This window comes from Neofelis nebulosa, chromosome 8 (genome assembly GCF_028018385.1).
Source record: "Neofelis nebulosa isolate mNeoNeb1 chromosome 8, mNeoNeb1.pri, whole genome shotgun sequence".
NCBI lineage: Eukaryota > Metazoa > Chordata > Mammalia > Carnivora > Felidae > Neofelis > Neofelis nebulosa.
The window spans coordinates 21,834,564-21,857,042 of record NC_080789.1 but is presented as its reverse complement, the minus strand read 5'-3'; the positions used below and the strand labels follow the sequence as shown (position 1 = coordinate 21,857,042).

General features: G+C 33.3%; 1 protein-coding gene across 14 annotated transcripts in view; it reads right to left on the bottom strand.

The window, feature by feature from the left end:
* ANKS1B (ankyrin repeat and sterile alpha motif domain containing 1B) overlaps nt 1-22,479 on the bottom strand; it is a 1,084,349-nt gene that overhangs the window by 871,689 nt on the left and 190,181 nt on the right. For all 14 annotated transcript variants that reach the window (XM_058741681.1, XM_058741678.1, XM_058741679.1 and 11 more), the window contains exons 5-8: nt 20,746-20,821; nt 18,483-18,584; nt 13,734-13,847; nt 12,630-12,796 (exon numbers count right to left, since the gene is read on the bottom strand). In XM_058741681.1, coding sequence (XP_058597664.1) covers nt 12,630-12,796; nt 13,734-13,847; nt 18,483-18,584; nt 20,746-20,821 — 459 coding nt within the window. The remainder of the gene's footprint in view (nt 1-12,629; nt 12,797-13,733; nt 13,848-18,482; nt 18,585-20,745; nt 20,822-22,479) is intronic.

Here is a 22,479-nt window from a genome sequence, read left to right as displayed (position 1 = left end):
TTCTTCCATTTTCCCTTCTGTTTTCTATCTCCTTCTTCACACACACACATACACACACACACACGCAAGCACACATACTTCTGTCCTGTATGGTGTGCTGGTTATATATTCTATCAGAAGGGGGATAACACCAGTACAAAGACAATAAGTTATTATAAATGTGAAACACAATCTCTGAGAATATTTGACTGAGGCCTCATCTGGCACTTTGCTTAACTCTTATGAAGGATGCCACTGAGCCAATACAATCTTTTAAAATTATGTTGGTAAAGGGGTGCCTGAGTGGCTTAGTCAGTTAAGCATCCGACTTCGGCTCAGGTCATGATCTCGCGGTTCATGAGTTTGAGCCCTGTGATGGGCTCTGTGCCGACAGCTTGAAGCCTGGAGCCTGCTTCAGATTCTGTGTCTCCCTCTCTCCGCCCCTCCTTCGGTCATGCTCTTTCTCTCTCTCTCTTAAACATAAGTAAACATTAAAATTTTTTTTAATTACGTTGGTAAAATAACCTCATCTTAATTTACATAGTCCAGAGCTTTGGAAGTCATAGCTATGAGAGGATAAAATGAGTTCTGGTTAGATATAATAAAATAAGTGAGATGAAAGACACTGGTACTATCAAATTTTTAAAAAGCAGTCCAATGACCAAAAAACAATTATTAAGCACTTACTATATGCTAGGAATGATAACAGGAACTTGGGATGGACAATAAAAAAAATAAATAAAACACTGGTCTTCGGTCTACAATTTCATTCTTAGCGAATTTTACTTAAATGAAGATGGAAGGGAGAAGTAGGTATTGGGGGCAGGTTGTGAGGGAGAAGACAGAACTTTAAGGAACAAGTGAGCAACAGTGAATATAGGTTTGAAGAACTGAAAATGAGAGTAAGAATGATAACCCTTTAAATACTACTTTCATACTTTATTTGGTACTTTAACAACATTGTCATTTAATTTAAAGTATAAAAGAATTAATTAAAAGTTAAGTTATATAGAATGTAAGGTAAAAATCATATGATCATCTCAACAGATGCTAAGAAAGATCTGACAAAATATCCTTTTTCATGATAAAAACACTCAACAACTTGGGTATAGAAGAAACATACCTCAACAGAATAAAGGCCATATATGACCAGTCCACAGCTAACATCATACTCAGTGGTGAAAGGGTGAAAATTTTTCCTCTAAGAGCAGGGACAAGACAAGGATGCCTACCTTCACCACTCCTATTCAACACAGTACTGGAAGTCCTAGCCAGAGCAATGAGACAAGAAAAAGAAATAAAAGTCACCCAAATCAAAAAAGGAAAAGGTAAAATTGTTTGTTTGCAAAGGATATGATTTTATATATAGAAAATCCTAAAGACTACCAAAAAACTAGAACTAACCAACAAATTCAGTAAAATTGCAGTATGCAAAACCAACATGCAGAAATAAGTTCCATTTCTATACACAAATAATAAAATATTTGAAAAATAAATAAAGGAAACGACCCTATTCACAATAGCTTTAAAAAAAAATAAAAGACTTAGGGATAAATTTAATCAAGGAGGGAAAGATCTGCACACCGAAAACTACAAGACTTTGATGAAAAAATTAAAGAAGACACAAAGCAATGGGAAGATAATCTGTGCTAATGGACTGGAAGAATTAATATTATTAAACGTTCCATATTACACAAAGTAATCTCTTTCAAAATTTCAATGGCAATTTTCATAGAAATAGAAGAAACAACCCTTAAAAGGTAAGTTATTTTGTCTTGATGACCAATCAAATTTGTATGCATAGGAGCAGAAAAAGAAGGCAAGGACAAATTAGGGTCATATCACTGTAATCTGAGATCCACAGATTTGTGAGGGCAAGAAGAAAATGACTGTGAGTAGTTGATTATCTAAGATGTCAACATTTTTTAAATTTTCTAAAAAAATATTCTAGTGAAGAGTGCACAAACTATTGAATGTAAGAACCACCGAGGAAGTTTATTAAAAATAACCCACTTCCAGACATTCTGATTCAGTAGGCCAAGATGAGAAAGACTATAGAAACATTATTATTCAAGTGACAAATATAAAGATCAGGGTACTATTTATCTAAAAAGTAGAATTGAGATTCAAACACAAGTCTGTTTGAGTTCAAAACTCTTGTTCTCCATACTATAATGCCAATACAAGGTATGAATACATGTTATTGAATAAATTAGCATAATACTTTAATGCAGAGTCTCAGTAAGTTAGTGAGGATGATTATAATAACTATGACAATAAAGATACTTCCAATATTCAGGAAACTGGCACAAAACTAGGAGTAAAGTCTAAAAGAAAATATTCTAAAGACTTCAAGAATAGATTTATTTGAGCAACACAGATTGGATGAATATAGGAAATGATATAACATGTCAGTGTTTGTCTCATTGATTTTGGGGGCAAGCAATGTCCACTTTACTAATACATAATTCTTACTGGGTTCATTACCTTTGTTCATTTTAGAGCTTTTCATTTCCTGTCAAATTCATCTTCTTGACTACCTTGTTCTTTCTCCAAATTCAAACTTTGTTTCTCACTGTTAGTTATCTGATAGCATAGACTGGCAGCTATCAACTACCATAGAACCATTGTGAAACTGTAAGCAACTGAAACATTTGAACTTTAAAAAGCATAGAAGGTTGAAACAAAAATTCTGACAAAGGTAAGTGAAAATAACATGAGAAATTTTAAATATCTAGACCTGAGATTAAAGCAGACCACACAGTATCTCTTCTATCTACTTTTATTGACTTTGATTGCATAATGGAGAATCTTAATTCTTCAACTGTTAGAGGGTGAATGAATTCCAATATTCAGTAATCACATCTCAAATGGTCACATGAAAAAACACGCTAAAAGCATGAGTGCTTTCAGTAATTTGGGGGGGTGGGTGTGGTTACCAGTCCACAATTCCATTAAAATTACTTTGCTCTTCAAGGTGAAAAACATTTCCCTGAACACTGAAGTGATTATCATCACTGACATGTGTCTTTAAGCTCAGGCTCCAGACTGATTTCCTATGGCATTAGGAAGCAAAATGGGATTCTTTGATAACGGCAGGCTGTCCAAGGCCTTTACTCCAAAAGAGAATCAAGAATTCTCAAAAGCATACCTTGAAATAGAATTACAAATTAGTTCCATTATGATAAATGCACAAGGTAACTGTAGCATGTGGCTGAAAGTTGTCAAAAGTTAACACCATCGTTATCCAGAAAGTGAGATTAGAAGAAAGTCAAGTTATTATTAAACTTTCAAGAAAATATGACAACAATCTCCTGAGTGTAAAGTATAGATTCTTAGGGAAATCATAATAATTAGGCCCTTCTATTAGTAAGATTAAATTCCAGTTGGTTTAGAGAGAGATCAGAGAAAATGTAACTAGTGAAATAAAAACTGACATGTTGCAGCTGCAAAGTAAATACAATGATAATATCACAAGCTTCATAAATTTCAAATATTCTAAATATATTTTTCTTTAGGAATTCTTTAGGAAGGCACTTTACAGCCTTTGGATACCTTAATAGAATGCTTATAATATTGAGAGATATTTTAGTGTCAAATACATCTTAAGTGCTGCACACAATAATGCTTTGCATTGGTTGGGTGCATCATAATCAGCAAGAATCATTAACAATTAGGAAAAAACAAGGTGTTTGCTTAGGCACTTTTCTTTATGATTAATGGAAAAAAAACTGCTTCAAAAATAGCCTGTCTCAACTCATAAAGAAAGAATAACAGGGATGAATTTTAAAAATGTTTATCACAGAATACTGAGGAATTTGGGGTGCCTGGGTGGCTTAGCTGGTCAAGTGACTGACTCAATTTCAGCTCAGGTCATGATCTCACAGTCTTGAGATTGAGCCCTAAATCAGGCTCTGTGCTAGGCATGAAGCCTGCTTAAGATTGTCTCTTTCCCTCTCCCTCTGCTTTACCGCCGTGCGCATATGCTTTCTTATGCTCTCAAAAAATAAATAAATAAATAAGTAAATATGTTTAAAAAAAATAAAAAAGAATACTAAAGAATTTTAAAATTAAAATATAAATGATACATATGTTCCTATATTCTTATAGATTTTTCATTATATATGTTATCAGGAACCAAATGTGGTATTTATAATGTAAGATTTCCTTATTGTCAGTGAAAGAAATGTATTACTACAAAAGGAAGACACGACTTGGTCTAAGATGTTGGTGTTTTTATGCTGTGAGGAAGTTTATTTTATTTTTTTATTTTTTTTAACATTTATTTATTTTTGAGACAGAGAGAGACAGAGCATGAGCAGGGGAGGGTCAGAGAGAGAGGGAGACACAGAATCCGAAACAGTCTCCAGGCTCTGAGCTGTCAGCCCAGAGCCCGATGCAGGGCTCGAACTCACGGACCGCGAGATCATGACCTGAGCCGAAGTCGGACGCCCAACCAACTGAGCCACCCAGGTGCCTCAAGTGAGGAAGTTTATAATATAGTTTGACCAAGTATTTCGTGTAATCTTCAAAATAAATGGTGAGGCATTCATTATTTGAAATAACCAATAGAGAGAGTTCTTCGGAGATTAGAAAGACTCCATCTTAGAGCTTTATCCATAGGTCTGTATCTACATTCAGTTATCAAACGGTTTCTGATGTCCATGGCCTATCAAATCAATTCAACAAATATTTATTAAGTGTGCGGGTGAAGAATTATGCTTAATTGCTCACAAATACAGGGATAAGTATTTCTCCTGTCATCAAGAGGTTTACAGGCAAAGCCAAAACAGATTCATGCATAAATAATACATAACAGATGATGAAATTTACATAACTCATTTGTAAATAAAACGTTAATGTTATCCAATCCAAATAGTTGGCTTTCAATAGGAGGATCAAAACAGGTCTTGTAATATTTTTAATAAAAGGTTTTGTGAGGGATGGTTTTCAATATGTAGAAGCTAGAGAAAAGAATCATATATGAATGAAATATTGTGAACACAGGCAGAGATAAGTAAAGACAGATGTGCTGGAGAGTCACCCATTTTATCAAAACATTCTATTTCTCGAAGACATTAATGGGAGAAAGCTGGAAACATATAATGAAGCTAGAAGATGGAGCCTTGAATGCCATAGTTAAAAGTCTATATTTAATTTTTACACTGAGGACCAGGTCTAGCTTTGAGAAGGAGACTGGCATGATCAGAACTGCACTTAAGGCATACTGACTTGGCAGTAGTGTTAAGAAAAAGCTGCAGCAAATGAAGAGGAGACACTAAAGGCGTGTGGACAGAATAAAAGACTCAAAGTAACTCAGTGAGCAGTAATAAGAGTATGTATCTGCAAAATGGCAAGCATGATGAAAAGGTGAGGGTGGGTCAATCTGGAAGATATTAATGACTTAAGGACTGTCACTAATAACCATTGATGACATGACTTTCATGACTAACCACTGGGTTAGGATCAAGACCTTGTAAGACATCAGACCTAAATTCAGATCCCAGTTTTACCTTTTGGTAGCTCTATAACCCTAGACAAGTTATTTTACTCTCGATTTCCACATTGAGGATAACAAAACCTACCCATGGCACTTTTGTGAGGAATAAAAAAAGACAATGATTTTAGCATGCTTAACACAACGTCTAAAACATAGTTAAAACTTAGTACAATATAAATGTTAGCTTCTAGTATTATATTTGCAGAGATGATAGTTGGGCAAGTGTTTATTAATTTTTAGCAGCCACTTCTCACTGTTCACATTGTAGCTGTGGTCATTTAAATACTCCAGAACTTTCTGTATGCATTTCTTCCCAATTAAATCTCTCTAATCTTATAATTAAATCATAGAATTTTTAGGAATCTAAATATAGGATTTTATTTTATTATAACTCCCACTGAATTCTGTTTTTACTTTGAAGCAAGAATCTGTTTATTGAAGTAATTTTTCATATAAATTCAATTATTTGTCATGTTTGCTATTCCTCTCTAACATGTGCAGACCTAAGTATGATAGATGACTTTTTTTTCATGGCAAAATATTGACAAAGACCAATCCAAGAATAGAACATTTGGCATTTCAGTAGAGAAATCCCCTTTATGTTAATATTGAGTAGTTATTTGAAAGTGTGGACAAAGTTGGGACAAAATCTATGAAACAAAAATAAAAATAGCATGTCTTTAGCAGCACAAAAAGAGTAGCTCTTCTTCTGTGACTGACAGAAAGTCGTGTTAAACTTTTTTTATTTTAACTGAGGAGGAAACTAAAACTTGGAAAGATCCACAACTTTCAAATATCACCCTCCTAGTAAGTGGCAGAACAGCAAAAACCTGTCCTTGGACTCTGTAATTCATGTCCAAATAATTAAACATGTTTCTCAATAAAAATGGTTTATTTACATGGGTTTATATGTACTCTTTCATGCAGTGTTTGCCTTTTCATGCAATTATTCATTCAATAAAATTTCACTGATAGATCACTACATGCAAGGTACTGTGCTAGGCAGGATGTGATTATAGATATCAATCAAATATAGACCGAACAATCAAGAAGTCTGTAAGAAGCAATATAAAAATGTGTACATACACAACACAAAGCAGAACAAAGAGATGTGTCATGAAAGGTAGAAGCAATTGTGTTGGAAGTTCATAAAAATGACTCTTCTCTTCTAGAAGCCAAGGATATCTCAATGACCTTCCTAGATTCACTACAGGTACAAGTTCTTCCTGGGATGAGAGGAGGGATAAGACTTACCATTCTGATTATGAAGTTCTCCTTGTATGTACATATGGTACACACATACAGTTAACACTATTAACTTCAAAATATTAATGTAAGTCAACAGAACCTATGCATTCCCTAAATCCTGAAAAATCTGTTAGGACAATCCAAGCCTAGGTTTAGTACAGAGCAGCCTGAGTCACTGCTGCCAAAAAAATTTGTTCAACTATAAAAGGTATGAATTATTTAAATTAGAAATATTCTGAATACTCCCTGTAAGATTAATAGTTACTGCTGCTTAAGATTAAGTTCCACTATAAAAAAAAAAAACAACTCATATGCTGAAGAGTCAGTTATAATCCTGCAAGAACGCTCTATCTTACGTTTCAGAAAATTCATTTCCCAAAGTGCTCTGAATATAACTGGATGACACAACCACCAAAGTCTCTCACAATTATGAAATCAGTACATTCCTGATATTAAGCTCTAGAAATTATATTTTTGAAAGTAAACTTAATTTTAGAAACACCATTTGTATTCTAGGCAACCTAGTTTGATTCTACTAACCTTTAAGACCTGATGAATTCTTGCACCAAATTAAGTATATTTTTCTGTAGATAACCCTCAACAACTCCCCTGAGAGTTTTCTCAAGCAGATTATAGAAGCTTAGTATAAAATAATGAAATGCTGAATCTTAAAATCTTGATATACTAAAGTAAACCATCTTGCTTCAGAAGGTTCACCTGTAATTAAAGATTCTACATTGGAAAAAAAATGTGAAAGAACAGAAAAGAAGTGTACTGGTTGATTTATAATGCACATAACCTGCCAATACAATCCCTTTCAAACAGTAAGTTTTACATGCTGTTTGTATCCAAGTTTCCCTTAGGAGAAAAACCATATAAAGCATTTCATCCCATAAGCTTCCTATTTACTTCTTAGAAACATAAGCTAATGAGGCAATAATGCTTCTTCTATTTTAAATCTTAAAAAAAGTTTTCCTGAAATGTAGATTCTGAAGTCTGCTCTAATGACGTGTATGCTATAATCAAATTTTGTGGCATAGTGTATTCACATTTAAGAGTTGTGCACATTGTGTACACACATGGAGGAAGCAATGAATATATGACTTGGGAAAATAAATGAAGGGAATAGAACATTTTTCCGGATTATTTTATATTCTTTTAAAATTCTGAATTTCATGGGTTGCTAAAGAATGTGAAGATATTTATATTTCTTCAAAATTTACATTCTAGATTATATAATGTTCTAATTCAACTTAGAAAATGGCTCCATATGCATATTATAAAAGCATTTAAAACAGACTGACTTTTGAATTAAAATTTATGCAAGAGAAAATGTGATTTTAACTGGAGCTGGCCTCCACGTTAAATGTAAAACCTTCAATCAAATACATTCAATCATAATAAGAATTTAACTTTTAATTCACTTGTATTAGTAAAATTGTTCAAGCTACTACCTAAGGCTAATATTTTAATAAAACCAGAAACCTCTTATTCAAAAGTAAAAGTTCTTACATAAGACAGCTGATTTTGTATTTTAAATTACTGAATTAGAGTGCCCTCTATTGGAAGAAAAAAAGGCAATGAAAACTAAACTGAACTAACAGTTAAAATATCTCCAAAATTCAGATACATCATTAATGTGTAAAATACATTTATTAATAATATAAATGCTACAAAACATATTTTACTTACATTTTAATTTCTTTTAAATTACTTTTGGAATTGTCATAATACAATGAACAAGTTGGGTATTTCTTATCACCTAAAATTAAATTTTAACTGAACCCAAATGTCCATCTTTCAGCCAATAATGTGAATGATAAGCAAAAATCTTATTCCACATTTAACATTCCAATATAACACAGAAATAATTTTAATTTAAGACTATGGCTGGACCATACTGGGAATTTTCCTTGATGATAAACTGAAAATGTTTCAAATTCAAGAGATTTTTTAGAAGCTCTTACACTGGGGAGTGGGAGAATTGGGCTGGATACCTATGATGAGACTTATTCTAGCTCTAAAATTCTATAATTTTGCAGTGTTATCAAGATCTCAGTTCTGACTCAGTATCTCAGGTCTCAATTACCTCAATTACTTCAGTAAGACCCTGCAGATTTTTAGTCCTGTAGACCAACAGTATGCATGATAGTTTTTTAAATAAACAAGGCTCAGAGCCACCTCAAACAATTCTGATTTCATTGGTCTACTTGGTCAGGACATGGTACCTGACGGTATCAGTATATGTTGAAGCCTCTCCAGATAAGTCTAACATATATCCATTGCTGAGAATCTCCAAGTCTCTTCCCAGAACATCTGACTATAGTTACCATTTTTATATTCCCAAAATGTCACCTATAAGACAGAACTCTCCTATTCAAGAGTATGTTCTCCTCAGCAACAATATTAAACTTCTGACTAGCTTCCCAAATCTAATTATCTTCCCCAAACAAAACCGTTGAGCAGTAACAGACACAGCACCAACCTCAGACTGCCGGTTTTCAGATCCTGGGTCTGGCAATTACTGTGTAAATGTGGACAAATCATAAAAGTCCTCTGTGCCTCCATTTTCTCATCTGTAAAATGCGAGGAATAATACTACCTATCTCATAGGGTTATTGTGAAGATTAGATCAGTTAATAGAAATAAAGTGCTCCATAAGTGTTAGGGACTATCATTACTTACCCAAATTTGTTTCCCACTACTTTCCAAAATCAACTCTTACAATAAACCATTCTTTTCAAATCATATGCTATGTCTCACCTCTGTTTTTGCATACATTGTTTCTGCAAGCTGGAATCTTCCCTTTCACTCATTCATTCATTCCAAAATAAGTACAAGACATATCTCCTCTTCCACTAGAGCCCAGTTTGGTCTCTCCCTACCTCCATGAAGCCTTCAGTGACTACCAGTAAGTCTTCACTAGTCTCTCCCTTTAAAAAAAATTTCCTTTGACCACCGGGTAATTTATCATGAGAAATGTAGCTGGAAATTAAAGATATTAGCTCTGAGTTTGAATCCTAGATCTGCCACTTGCCAGCTGAGTCATTTCCCCAGTCTATAAATCCACAGTTAGCTTTACTCTGAGGATTAAGTGGCTTAATTCATATAAAGCATTTGAATAGCAAGCACCTAATAAATGTCAGCACTCATAATATATATTTGGTGTTTTGCATGTTAATCTTATTACTGTACACTGTGACTAAAGCCTTCTTAGAATAGGAATTCTGAACTCCTTTAAGTCAGGAATCATCTTTCATTACTGCTATCATAAATCCTATAACGTAAGGCGCCTTTGTGACTCAATAGGTTAAGTCCAACTCTTGATTTCAGCTCAGGTCAAGATCAAGCCCCACACTGTGCTCCGTGCTGGGTGTAGAACCTGCTGAAAATGTTCTCTCTCTCTCCCTTTGCCCCTCCCCCTACTGTGGACGTGTGAGTGCATGCACACTCTCTAAATAAATAAATAAATACGTAAATAAATAAATAAATAAATAAGTAAATCCTATAACTTACAACATGGTAACAAACATCTATATTAGGTGATCTATAAGTACTTAATTTTTTGCATAATTTGAGAGTACAATTCATGACAAACTCTGAAAAAACATTTTTGATGAACAGAAATATTCAACAAATGCAAATGAACCCAAAAGAAACACAGACTATTGAGAAGGGTCAAAGTAATCGGATTACTTTTTAAACATTGATAAGTTTTTATTAGATTAATCTTCTGAAAGGACACTTCCAATGATGTCTTTTATCTGCCCCAAATCCTTTAGATTTTTCTCGATTTCTAAAAAATAAATACCAAAATTCTTATCCTGACATTCAAAATCATCCATGGCCTGACCTCAACCTATCCTTCTAATTTTATCTCCCATATTCTCCCTTTATAAACTCTATCAATAATTTCAGATAAATCAAACTACTTGCCTTACTCATATGTACCCTCTGCTTTTCTGCCTCATGTAACATTTATTATTTAATATGACAATACTTTCAAGGAACACAATATAAGGTTTGTCACAGGAACAAAGAGTGATTTCTTCTATGAAAGGATGCTTGAATTGTAAGATACTCCATTCAATTTACAAGCATTAATTTCTCTCTTGCTACTATCACAATAGAGTCTTAGACTTACAAAAAAAATATTTGACCACGTTCCCCTAAACTATGTTACCCTCATAATACTAAAATCCCTGCTATCACTACATGAAATCTGTAAGCCTGGTCTCCAAGTAAAGTGTGCAGTGCAGACCCCAGGGTGCACTAGATACTCAATGAGTTAAAAGGAAAAAAAATAGAGCTTCTATTTACACTTATTCTGTATCCTTTTTACTTGAATTTCTCTTGTAGTATATACCTAATTTATAGCACAAATTCTTAAAATAGTAATAGATATACATCATTTATGAATACATGCAATTGGGAGATTTACTTAAAATTTGTTTACTATGGTATGTACAACCAAGAAAAAAAAAGTTTAGAGACCACTGGTTGAGAAAACTAGGGCTTTCAGAAATTTGTGGGTTTAGAAGTAGAGGACCAGAAGTATAGTCAGTTTAGAGAAATCTTTAGGAACAAACCTAAAATCCTAAACACCACACATTATATTTATACAGGATAAATATGTTTTAATTTGTAAGCAACCTTCAAAAAAATAATTAAAAAAAAAAAAGAAAAACTTGTAACCAACCTTCAAGGAAATGTTGAAATGTAATTGGTTTGCAATTTGGAGATAATATATAAGTTTTAGACTTTTAAACAGGAAATTTTGTCCTGACATTAAAGTACACTGACACTACAGTAAATATTTCATTAATATAAAAATTTCATTTGGTAAAACTTGCATGTATTTACTTCAGTATATATGTAATTAATCATAATTATTCATAAGGCGTTTTACTGGAGCCAATAATACAATGCTTTAAAGAAGACAGTGCAACAAAAACAAAAACAAAAAAACAAAAAACAAAACAAAAGGAGTAAGACTAGCCATGGAGCTAGACTATGCTGGGAAACAAGGGTCAGCACACAGTAAGTAGTTAAATGAAGTAAACATTCTCTTTATAGTCACTATACTTGGCAATGTTTTTAGTTTTCATAAATAATATGACATACTTAACACAATACACTCTTATTAGCTTTTGAAGAAAGCATAATGTTTCTATAACAAATTAAGTTCTAAAAGTGAGTAAAGATTTCATGTTATAATAATGCATTTCCTTTAATACCAGTACACCCTATAAATCCTACCTCTATATGACACAAAATAGGTATACAAATCTTAATTTTAAACTGATTGATGCTCTATAGTTTTTCTTGCTGTTGTGTTAATATAGAAATCCAAATGATCAGTAATCTCTAACTCATGATTTAGATTCTGAGCTTGTAGGTTGCATAAGGGATTTGAATAAGATTATAAAACTACGGAGGTCAAATTTTCCAAAATGTCTCTCTCCTACCATAACATACAGAGTGACTGGGGAACATACACACATAGCCCAGCTCTGTCTTTAATCAAGATGGGGTAGACTAAATTCATAGAGAACTTGGGGAAGAAAGACAAAAGGAAGATTTTTTTTCTTTCTTTGGAAACCAATTATCATCATGCCCAGTGAGACTTAAAGAACATAATCAAAGAAACTATGATTTCATGTATTAAGCAAGTCAACAGTAGCAAGATCATCACAAACTATCAGTGATTTATCAAAGCAGTCCTTCCCCTACACATGCAGTGAGAGTAAAATACCAATGAACATCAGGAAAAGAGCAATAGGGAATTTGACATTTGACACTGGCAGAATCTGAAGATAGGATAATGCACAAATCCCTGCCTTTTAGATACACATTGAACTGGCAAAGACAGACACATTGTCTTCCTTCCCCCCTTACTTACTACACTCTGGCTTCCATTTTTCCCAAGTTCTTCCTCTGAAATCTTGCTCAAATTATCTAAGTAGTGGTCTGATATTGTGTGGCACAAATCTTCAAAAGAATAATCCTTTTCTTGACAGAGTTTTATTTCATCCAAGAGTTTTGATAATTCTCCAGTCACAGTTTCACCTATAAGAAGGCAGTAATTTTTTTCAAAGTTTTAAGAAAGGCTATTGCTAAATTTCCTATTAACTAATAAAAATATGACTAGTATAGTGACAGAACTCATGACAAACAACATTAAGTAAATCAGAAAATATGTTGAAAACAAGGTACTGAACCATAATTAACACAAGAATGAAAAGACTAAATTAAAAGACAAGGAGAAATCCCAATTTGCCTATTATTATTCTTTTTCAAAATAGAAATAAGTATTGAAGGTTCATTTATACATATTGCATAAAAACATCTGGAATTACAATTCTTAAGGTTTCATTCATTATAACATTTAATCTTTAATAATCTTTCATATGACAGAATTCATTAACAAATTTTAAATGGTGCTGGGAGCCTACATCCTAGCTTCAATAAAAAGAAGTAGAATGTATTTAGATAAATAATTATATAAGTAATAAACTAAAATTATGTTATGTGACATAAAGGCAAAACACAGAAGTAACATAAATAATATGCATCATCTGTCAAAACATGAATATTTTGTAGGTTACATGCAAATATGCGTTTTTCTAATCATTCTCAGAAAGGTACTTTATACTTCTAATTTCTTCTAGGAAAAAATAAAACTCCAGCTGTTATAATCCAGATATCAATATTTTTATTCTACATTAAAAATACATTTTAGAAAACAAATCTAGTGTGAAATATCTAGTCCATGTATATATCATGACAGCAGAGATTGCTAATTTTGCTAGCTACTGTGTCACGGCCAAGAATAGGGCCTGACAAATAGAAGAGTTCAATAAACTGAAAAATGGATAAAATACAAAGTATAAGATATAAGTTATTAGGCCTCAAATTTTCAAGTGTTAGCCTTTTTGTACGTATAGAACAAATTTGGACATAAAGGTCTAGTGTTATTTCAAGGGCTTTATAATTAACTACTCACTCTTAGTCTTTTGGGAAGGAGATTCAACAGGAGATGAAATATGTATTTCTTGTGTTGTATCTTCATGTACATGTTCTTCAAGGGCTGCTGATCTTCCCACACCTTCTAAATATTCTGTGTACACAAGTTTTTGAAATTACATAGTCGAATTCATTTATTTTAAAATAACTAAACTTTATGTTTTACTTCTGGTGATCAGCTTTTCATTTATTTCCTCATATCCTAAATATATCCTAAGTTTTTTAAAAAAAAAAACTTCAAAAAACCAAAAAAACTGAAAGAACTTGATGATGAGCTATTAATTTAAATCTTTTTAATTAAAATTTAAAAGATATTTTGGAAGAGACTCATAAACTCTTTTTGTGGAAACTAAATTTGACACATTCTTTCACCTGTTATAAATAAATTCACCTGTTAAAGATAAAATAACACCCTTAGTTTCCTTAAGTATATTCTACATGAGGATTTAAAACCATCTTGAAGATGCTTTGAATAGACTTGATACCTAAACAGGAACATCAAATTCAATGGACACCACAACCAGTTAGGTAACATGAATGAAGTTTATAATGGTGTTTACTCTTGTAAGACAAGCATAATTGCACATTAAGCTTTACTTCCACAAAGAAATAACATTCTCTCCCATTATTCCTAAAGTAATATTTCACACTCAGCCTATCTCTCATTTTTGTAACTTTGATGAAGACATAATAATATTAGAGCAGCCAAAATTTAAATATGTCACCCAGCAGTATTCTAAGCAATATAAATTAACTCACTTGATCCTCACAAAACAATGACACACACTCTTACAATCTGTTTTAAAGATGACAACTCAAGGATCAGATTTTATTTTTTTAAATTTTTTTAATGTTTATTTATTTTTGAGAGACAGAGAGAGAGACAGAACATGAGCAGGGAAGGGACAGAGCGAGAGAGGGAGACACAGAATCCAAAGCAGGCTCAAGGCTCTGAGCTGTCAGCAGAGTCCAATGCAGGGCTTGAACCCATGAGCTGTGAGACCATGACCTGAGCCAAAGTCGGACGCTTAACCGACTGAGCCACCCAGGAGGCCCTCCCCCCACTTTTTTTAATGTTTATTTATTTTTGAGAGAGAGACAGAGAATAAGTGGGGGATCAAGGAGAAGGATTTTAATTTGGCCATGTTCATACAGCTAATAAGAGGCACAGCCAGATAAACATGGGACAAGAAAACATCTCACTCTAAGCATCTGAATGCAGGGATAAATGTCAATGAATATTCAGCCCCAATATCATGGAGAAAACAGAAAGCATGTGGAGCATGATTAACCAGAAAGTAGGTGCCCCATCCAAAGTTCGACAGTAAAGTAAAATAAAAGCCTGCATTTTTTGAGAAACCAACAAAACTCTGAAGTTTTAGCTGAAACCCTACATTTGTAAATGTTGAAAGCCAATTCAATTTTTATGGAAACACAGGGTGGCCAAAAATATTTAATCTAAACAAAATCAATCTGCTATCTGCCAAAAGCATTCAGCTCACAGTGGCTAGTTTGTAGTCTCCATCTAAAGGATTAAATCAACTGATATCTCTACATAGGGATCTTTTACTTACACTGTATTCAGAAGGAATCTTTTTCTTAAAAACTAGTTAAGAAAGTTTGTTCTTAGCAGCACTATCAACAATAGCCAAAGTAGGGAAAGATCCCAAATGTTCATCGATGGATGAACGGATAAAGAAAATGTGGTATATATATATATATATATATATATATATATATATATATATATATATATACAATGCAGTATTACTCAGCAATCAAAAAGAATGAAATCTTGCCATTTGCAACTACATGGATGGAACTGGAGGGTATTATGCTAAGTGAAATTAGTCACTCAGAGAAAGACAAAAATCGTATCACTTCACTCATATGAGGACTTTAAGAGACAAAACAGATGAACATAAGGGAAGGGAAACAAAAATAATATGAAAACAGGGAGGGGGACAAAACAGAAGAGACTCATAAATATGGAGAACAAACTGAGGGTTGCTGAAGGGGTTGTGGGAGGGGGGATGGGCTAAATGGGTAAGGGGCATTAAGGAATCTACTCCTGAAATCATTGCTTCACTACATGCTAACCAATTTGGATGTAAATTTTAAAAAATAAAAAATAAAGTTAAAAAAAAAGACAAAAGAAAAAAAAAAAGTTTGATCTCATTCCAAACAATTGTGTCTTCATACTATCCAAACAGTTTCTACCTAAGGGCATTTCTACTAGGAAAATTCTACTAGGAAAAGAAAGAAACCTATGGAATTCTATCCTTAAATTTTTTGACCAAATGCAGTAATTATGTAAAGTGAATTCCTCCTCCAGGACACAAATAGTAATTTTATGTACTCTAAATTGGCTTTAGTGAAATAAGAATTTTTCATAAAACTTAAAATGTACCACTGGTGTGACCCAGGAATGCAAAGAATATAGATAATACATTTACATTCTAAAACCCACCAATAATTTTAAAAATTCAAAGATGTCCCATATACCCTATCACAAGTTGGCATACGTAATGAATCTTGACCACTTAAGAGAACACAGATAGTTAACCCCTATGTAATAACACTTTCATTTAAGTTAAATCAATGCAGTAAATGTCTAGAATTATGTCATACCCTCTTTTTAGTGGATATTTATTTTGCTTTTCCCAAAAGACATAATATTCACAAGCCTCAGTTTTTTTTTTAATTTAGATACAAAAGTTCAATATGAAATATAAAGCACCTAGAAGGGGAAGAAAAAATGTTATGTACCATTTTTTTCTTTTTTTTAGCTTTCATTCAATCTGATTTGAATTAATATGAAGAGCTACTCATGTATTTTGATTTATCTCTATAAGCACTTGACTTGTAATTAAGTTATTTATTAACGAGAAAATTGCAGGGGACTTCCTTTGCCTGACAGGTTTTGAAGATAGAGAAGACAGCATGAATGACCTCCTGTAGCACATTTTTTTTACCCCTCTTGGCTTTTGTTGACTCCTGTATCTATGCATCACCTGCCTGACTTGGTTTTAATTCATTTATCTCTCATAGGATAAAGCTGTTCTTCAGCTTCCCAACTGACATCCAAGGAAACAATCCCAGCTTCTTCCCCTATTTACACTTGCCACCAATGTGTAACAATCAGGGGATAATCACCACTGAGCAGTGTAGAAGCTAACTGGAAAGGGTAGAACAAATGTCTGTTTTTTGTTTTTTTGGTTTTTGTTTGTCTTGTTATTTTGTTGTTGTATTTTTTAAGTAGGCTTAGCGCTAGGCATAGAGCCCAACACAGGGCTCCAACTGACACAGCCCAACTGACAACCCTAAGCTCAAGACCTAAGCTGAGATCAAGAATCAGATGCTTAACAGATTGAATCACTCAGGTGCCCCAATGTCTGGGTTTTTAAGGGAACATACGACATGTCAGGCCTAATCATAAAGCAAAAAGGGAAAGTATTTATTTACGTATTTATGTATTTATTTATTATTTTTGTTAATTTACATCCAAGTTAGTTAGCATATAGTGCAACAATGACTTCAGGAGTAGAATCCAGTGATTCATCCCCTACATAGAATACCCAGTGCTCACCTCAACAAGTGTCCTTCTTAATGCCCCTTGCCCATTTAGCCCATCCCCCCACCCAAAACCCCTTCAGCAACCCTCAGTTTGTTCTCTATATTGAAGAATCTCTTATGGTTTGTCCCCCTCCCTGTTTTATATTATTTTTGCTTCCCTTCCCTATATTCATCTGTTTTATATCTTAAACTCAACATATGAGCGAAGTCATATGATATTTGTCTTTCTCTAATTTCGCTTAGCTTAATACACTCTACTTCCATCCATGTTGCAAATGGCAAGATTTCATTCTTTTTGATTGCCGAGTAACGCTCCATTGGGTGTGTGTGTGTGTGTGTGTGTGTGTGTATGTATATAATCATATCTTCTTTATCCACTCATTTGTTGAGCCCAAATGTCCCAAAAGGGAAAGTATTTAAATCTAAATCCCATTAAAAGTCTTAGATCAAGTAAGGAAGTATATAATCCTACAATGAAAAAGTAGTACCTACATGGTTGCCAAACCTTCAGGACACCTAATGCTGCACTAACTATACAGTTACTTAATGACCTTTATCAAAAACAAAGCCTGGCAAGACCAAATCATCTTGTACTCCTGGATTAGGGAGGAAACAATCTGTATTCTTCCAGTTAAGTACAATTTTTGTTGTTAACCCAATATTTATGTACTAGTTCTACCACCTAGAATAGGTTATATATCAGCCTCTTGGGGCTTTAGTTCCCCTCATGTGCAAAAAGGAGAATAATGATATCAGACTTACCTATCTCACAAAGTTATAGAAAACAGGCAAAATAATAAAAAAAATAACTGCAAATTCTTAAAGCATTATTCAAGTGTAAGATAATAATCATCATCACTCTATAGGCTTATTATCTTCAAGTTCATAACTACATATTTGCTATATGGATTTAAAAAAACCCTTTTAATAGCAAATGAGTGAAAAACCACTTTAGCTTTTCTTAAAATACTGATTAGTTTAAAACAGAAATAAAACATTAAGTATTATTATTTAGTTTAAGGGTTACCAGAAAAAAATGTAAATAAGTTCACTCAAAAGTAAACATTAACTCAAAAACTCAAGAGAAAACTATGGTAGATTTCATTTAATCTTAACTTTAAGGCAAACTCATCCATCATTCAATACTGTTTACCTTGTAAGAGTGTTGCAATCTGGAGAGATTTCTGAGATGGATGTTCTTTCAGAATGTCTAAGACAGTTCTACCTAAGCTATCCTTTATGTTGGCATCAATTCCTGAAAGAAAAAGAAAAATCCACTAGATGTACACCACTGAAGTGTCATCAGAAGATACTGTCAACATATAACTGTTCTAGTATCAAACATATACAGATCAAGTACTGAAAGTGATTTTTAGAAAAAATTAAAACCCTAGACACACACACACACACACACACACACACACACACACACACACGATTTTAGTAAGAAAGAAGGTGGAGGGGCGCCTGGGTGGCTCAGTCCGTTAAGCGTCTGACTTTGGCTCAAGTCATGATGTCACAGATCGTGGGTTCGAGCCCTGCGTCAGGCTGTGCTGACAGTTCAGAGCCTAGAGCCTGCTGGATTCTGTCTCCCTCTCTCTCTGCCCCTCCCCTGCTCATTTTCTGTCGCTCTCTGTCTCTCAAAAATAGATAAATGTTAAAAAAATTTAAAAAAAAAAAGAAATAAATAAGGTGGAGGTCTAATGCTACCAAAGAGAAGGAACACTCTTGACAATGAATTAAGTCTTAAAGGGCACTGACCCAATCATTAAGATTGGTGTGTGTTTGTTTGTTTTTTAATTATTTTGAGAGACAGAGAGAGTACACATGCAAGCAGGGGAGGGGCAGAGAGAAAGAGAGAGAACCCCAAGCAGGCTCCCGCACTACACTGTCAGCACAGAGCCCGACATGGGGCTCACAAACCATGAAATCATGACGACCTGAGCTTAAATCAAGTGTCAGACACTTAACCAAATGAGACACCCAGGCGCCCCAGACTGTTTTTTAGAATTATAACCAGTTTGGATTATAGCTATTTAAATGATACACTATCAAGCTGAAAAATATTATTGATTTAGAACATGAATTCCTAAAGTTTAATGGTCCTGTGATATATATATTCTGTGTAATTTGGTAAAAACATTTTAAATAATGAAGTATCATGTGCATAATATAACAACAGTCTTAGAATACTTAAGTATTCACAAAAGTTGAAAAAGCATGATTATTTTGAACTATTGTCCAAATACTATTTGTCCAGCTACAAAGTCAAATATCTCATATTTATTTATGTAAGATTATACTCAATGTAAACAACATTCAATCATCTACCTGGTGAGCAAACTTCTTGTTTTGTAATTAAAACACCTTTGGAATTATTTTAATTCTAAAAATATTTATTGTACTGAAGAACTTATTTTCATGTAACAAATAACTTTCACTGATCCCCAAAAAAGTTTATAAACTTTCTAAACATCTAACTGCAAACAAAGCCAGTTTTCAGAATCCGGCCTCAAATGTTAGGTCATTATAATAAGATTATTAAGTATTTGCTTAAATTTGTGTAGAAACGTGTGACCATCACATATGTAATTGGTTGCTTATAACACATTTATTATATCACCATGTTACATGTCCAAATTAAATGTACATGAAATTTTCACTCAGTATAACTACAACCAAAATGCCACAGTCAGCTAATGTTTTCCATTTTTTTACAGCAGAAAATAAATACATTAAATGTAGTCTGTAGCACAAAAAACTCACATCAATAGTTTCCAAGTATGAATTTGTACCCATGCTTTTTGATCCTAAAAAAATCCAACCTCAGTTCCAATTTTATTTCATTTTATTCATAATATACATATGAAGACAAATAAGCCTCTTTGTTATTCCTTCAAAGCATTCCCTCTAAAACATTCCCTTTAAATCATTGCAGCTTACAAACAATAGCTACTCAGTTGATGAAATAACAAGGTAAATATGCCTTAAAGATAGGGAACACTATTAATCACAGTTCCCAATATAATAATCTAGGGAAATATTATGTTTTCGATAAACCGAGCAATTGTCATGATTTCATAAGGATCAGTTCCTCTCTCTTGTGGAAGGCAGAGAACTCTTTTTCCTTTTGGTAATTTCTCTAGTATATTTCAATGTGATTTCAATGTATACAATTGTAATTTCTAAAAGCTTTTTACTGACAAGTCTATTGAGTAAAGGAAGGTGCACATTTATATCAATTTTATCTAAACATTGAGGCTCAATTCTATGTGATATGAATATGCACTTGCAATGTGGAGTAAAGGTAAAAAGTAAGGGTGATTATGAAAGAACTGTGCCATTTCCCTTTGTCTACTCCTGAAACAGAAATTGTATTTGGCAGAAAAAGCTCCATGGAGAATCACAATAGTTACCTGTTTCTAACAGAACTCTCACAACATCCACCTTTCCAAATAAAGCTGCTTCATGAAGTGCACTCCCCTTTTCTGTCTGGAAAAAAAAAAAAAGAAGAAAAAGAAGAAAAGTAAAAATAAAAAGGAAAAAGAGAAAGAAGCACAGTTGCATTAGGAATGCTTACAAGTTAAAAAAAATCCTGTGACTTTATGTATTTGTACATATTCTCTGTAATCTAAACACACCCTGACAGAAAGGTACTATGGAATAAAAGAAGAAATTCTAAGAACAAAATCCAATGCAGGTCCTCCTGCATATGTGTATGTGTGTTAAATTGAATAATGTCATTATGGCAATTCTGTCTCCTTGTACTAAAACTGATCTCTACTGTGGGATTCTAATCTCAGTTCAAAGTAAAAATATCATTATAAAATAATATATAATGTAAAAGCTTTGTTAATCAATAAAATCCTATTGCATAATTAACCCACTCTAAAATGATTTACAAATGCATTACTAAGGAGACTGAGAATCAATGTGATCTAAATTTATCTTCAAAAAAAAGCATGACTGCAATATATCTGAATTATAGTTTGACTGTCATGATATGTACAGACAATAATAAAAAATGGAAATAAAAATAATTTATAAATATTTTATAAAACTGTACAAAAGGAAAAATAAACTATGGAAATATATTCAGCTCCTTAAGAAATAATCTCAATATGGGGTACAAATACATTATTTTTTGATTCTCTGAAAAATACCCTTTGAAATAATCTAATTCTTTTCACTCTTACTGTGTTTCCCAAGCAATTTTCTGATTACTAATTTTATTTCCTTCCACTCTTAAAAAAATTTGGACTTTATGTTAGAAAAACTCTTCCTGGAATAGCATACCTTAAATATTCTGAAAAACTAAACTACATTTTAAATACAGGGAAGAAAAGGAAAAATAATGGAATTCCTCAGAGCCTGGGGAAGGGAAGTGGGGACAGAAACTATGAACCCAGGGCTTTAGTACTGGAGCAGGAAACCGTTCCAGGGAAACTGCCAATCCATGGCAGACTAGTGCCTGGGCTTTAACCAGCTACTCAAGGTGCGAGAGGGCAGGAGACAAAGAAGCCCAAGAAAGCTGAGAGATAGATCAAGGGCTCCTGCAAAAATCTAAAACCTCTGGAGGGCACATTGCTGGTTCAATGGTAGAGCATGCAACTCTTTATCTTGAGGTCATGAGTTCCAGCCTCATGTTGGGCACAGAGATTACTTTAAAAAAATAAAACCTAAAATCTGTAAAGGACAACATCCTTAGTTAAAAAAAATAATAAATGTGTTGCACAGAGGGAGAAATTAAAAATTCCTATCTAGATCATAGTTCTAAGTGGAGTACAGTAGTAGCAAAAATAACACCCTCCCCCTAAGAATTTCTAACCACAGTTCTGCCCTCACATGGTCTTGGGATCAAAATTACACAATCTCTGTGCTCCCCTAACCCTCCAATCCTGAGTGAAAAATGTAGAATTAAGTGATCCTGGGTTTGTAGTACCAAGGCAAATATAAATGCTTATTAGCAGAAACAGATACAAATCCATTGTGAAAATAATACACTTTAAACTCAGGCCTCTGAGAGTTCCAACAGATCAAGTCTAAGAAACACAAATTCAAAATCAGAAATCACTGAACATTAAAGAAAACAAGCCATGAGCAAGAATAAAAGAATAAAACCTATAAAAACTTCACATGTTATGTGATGG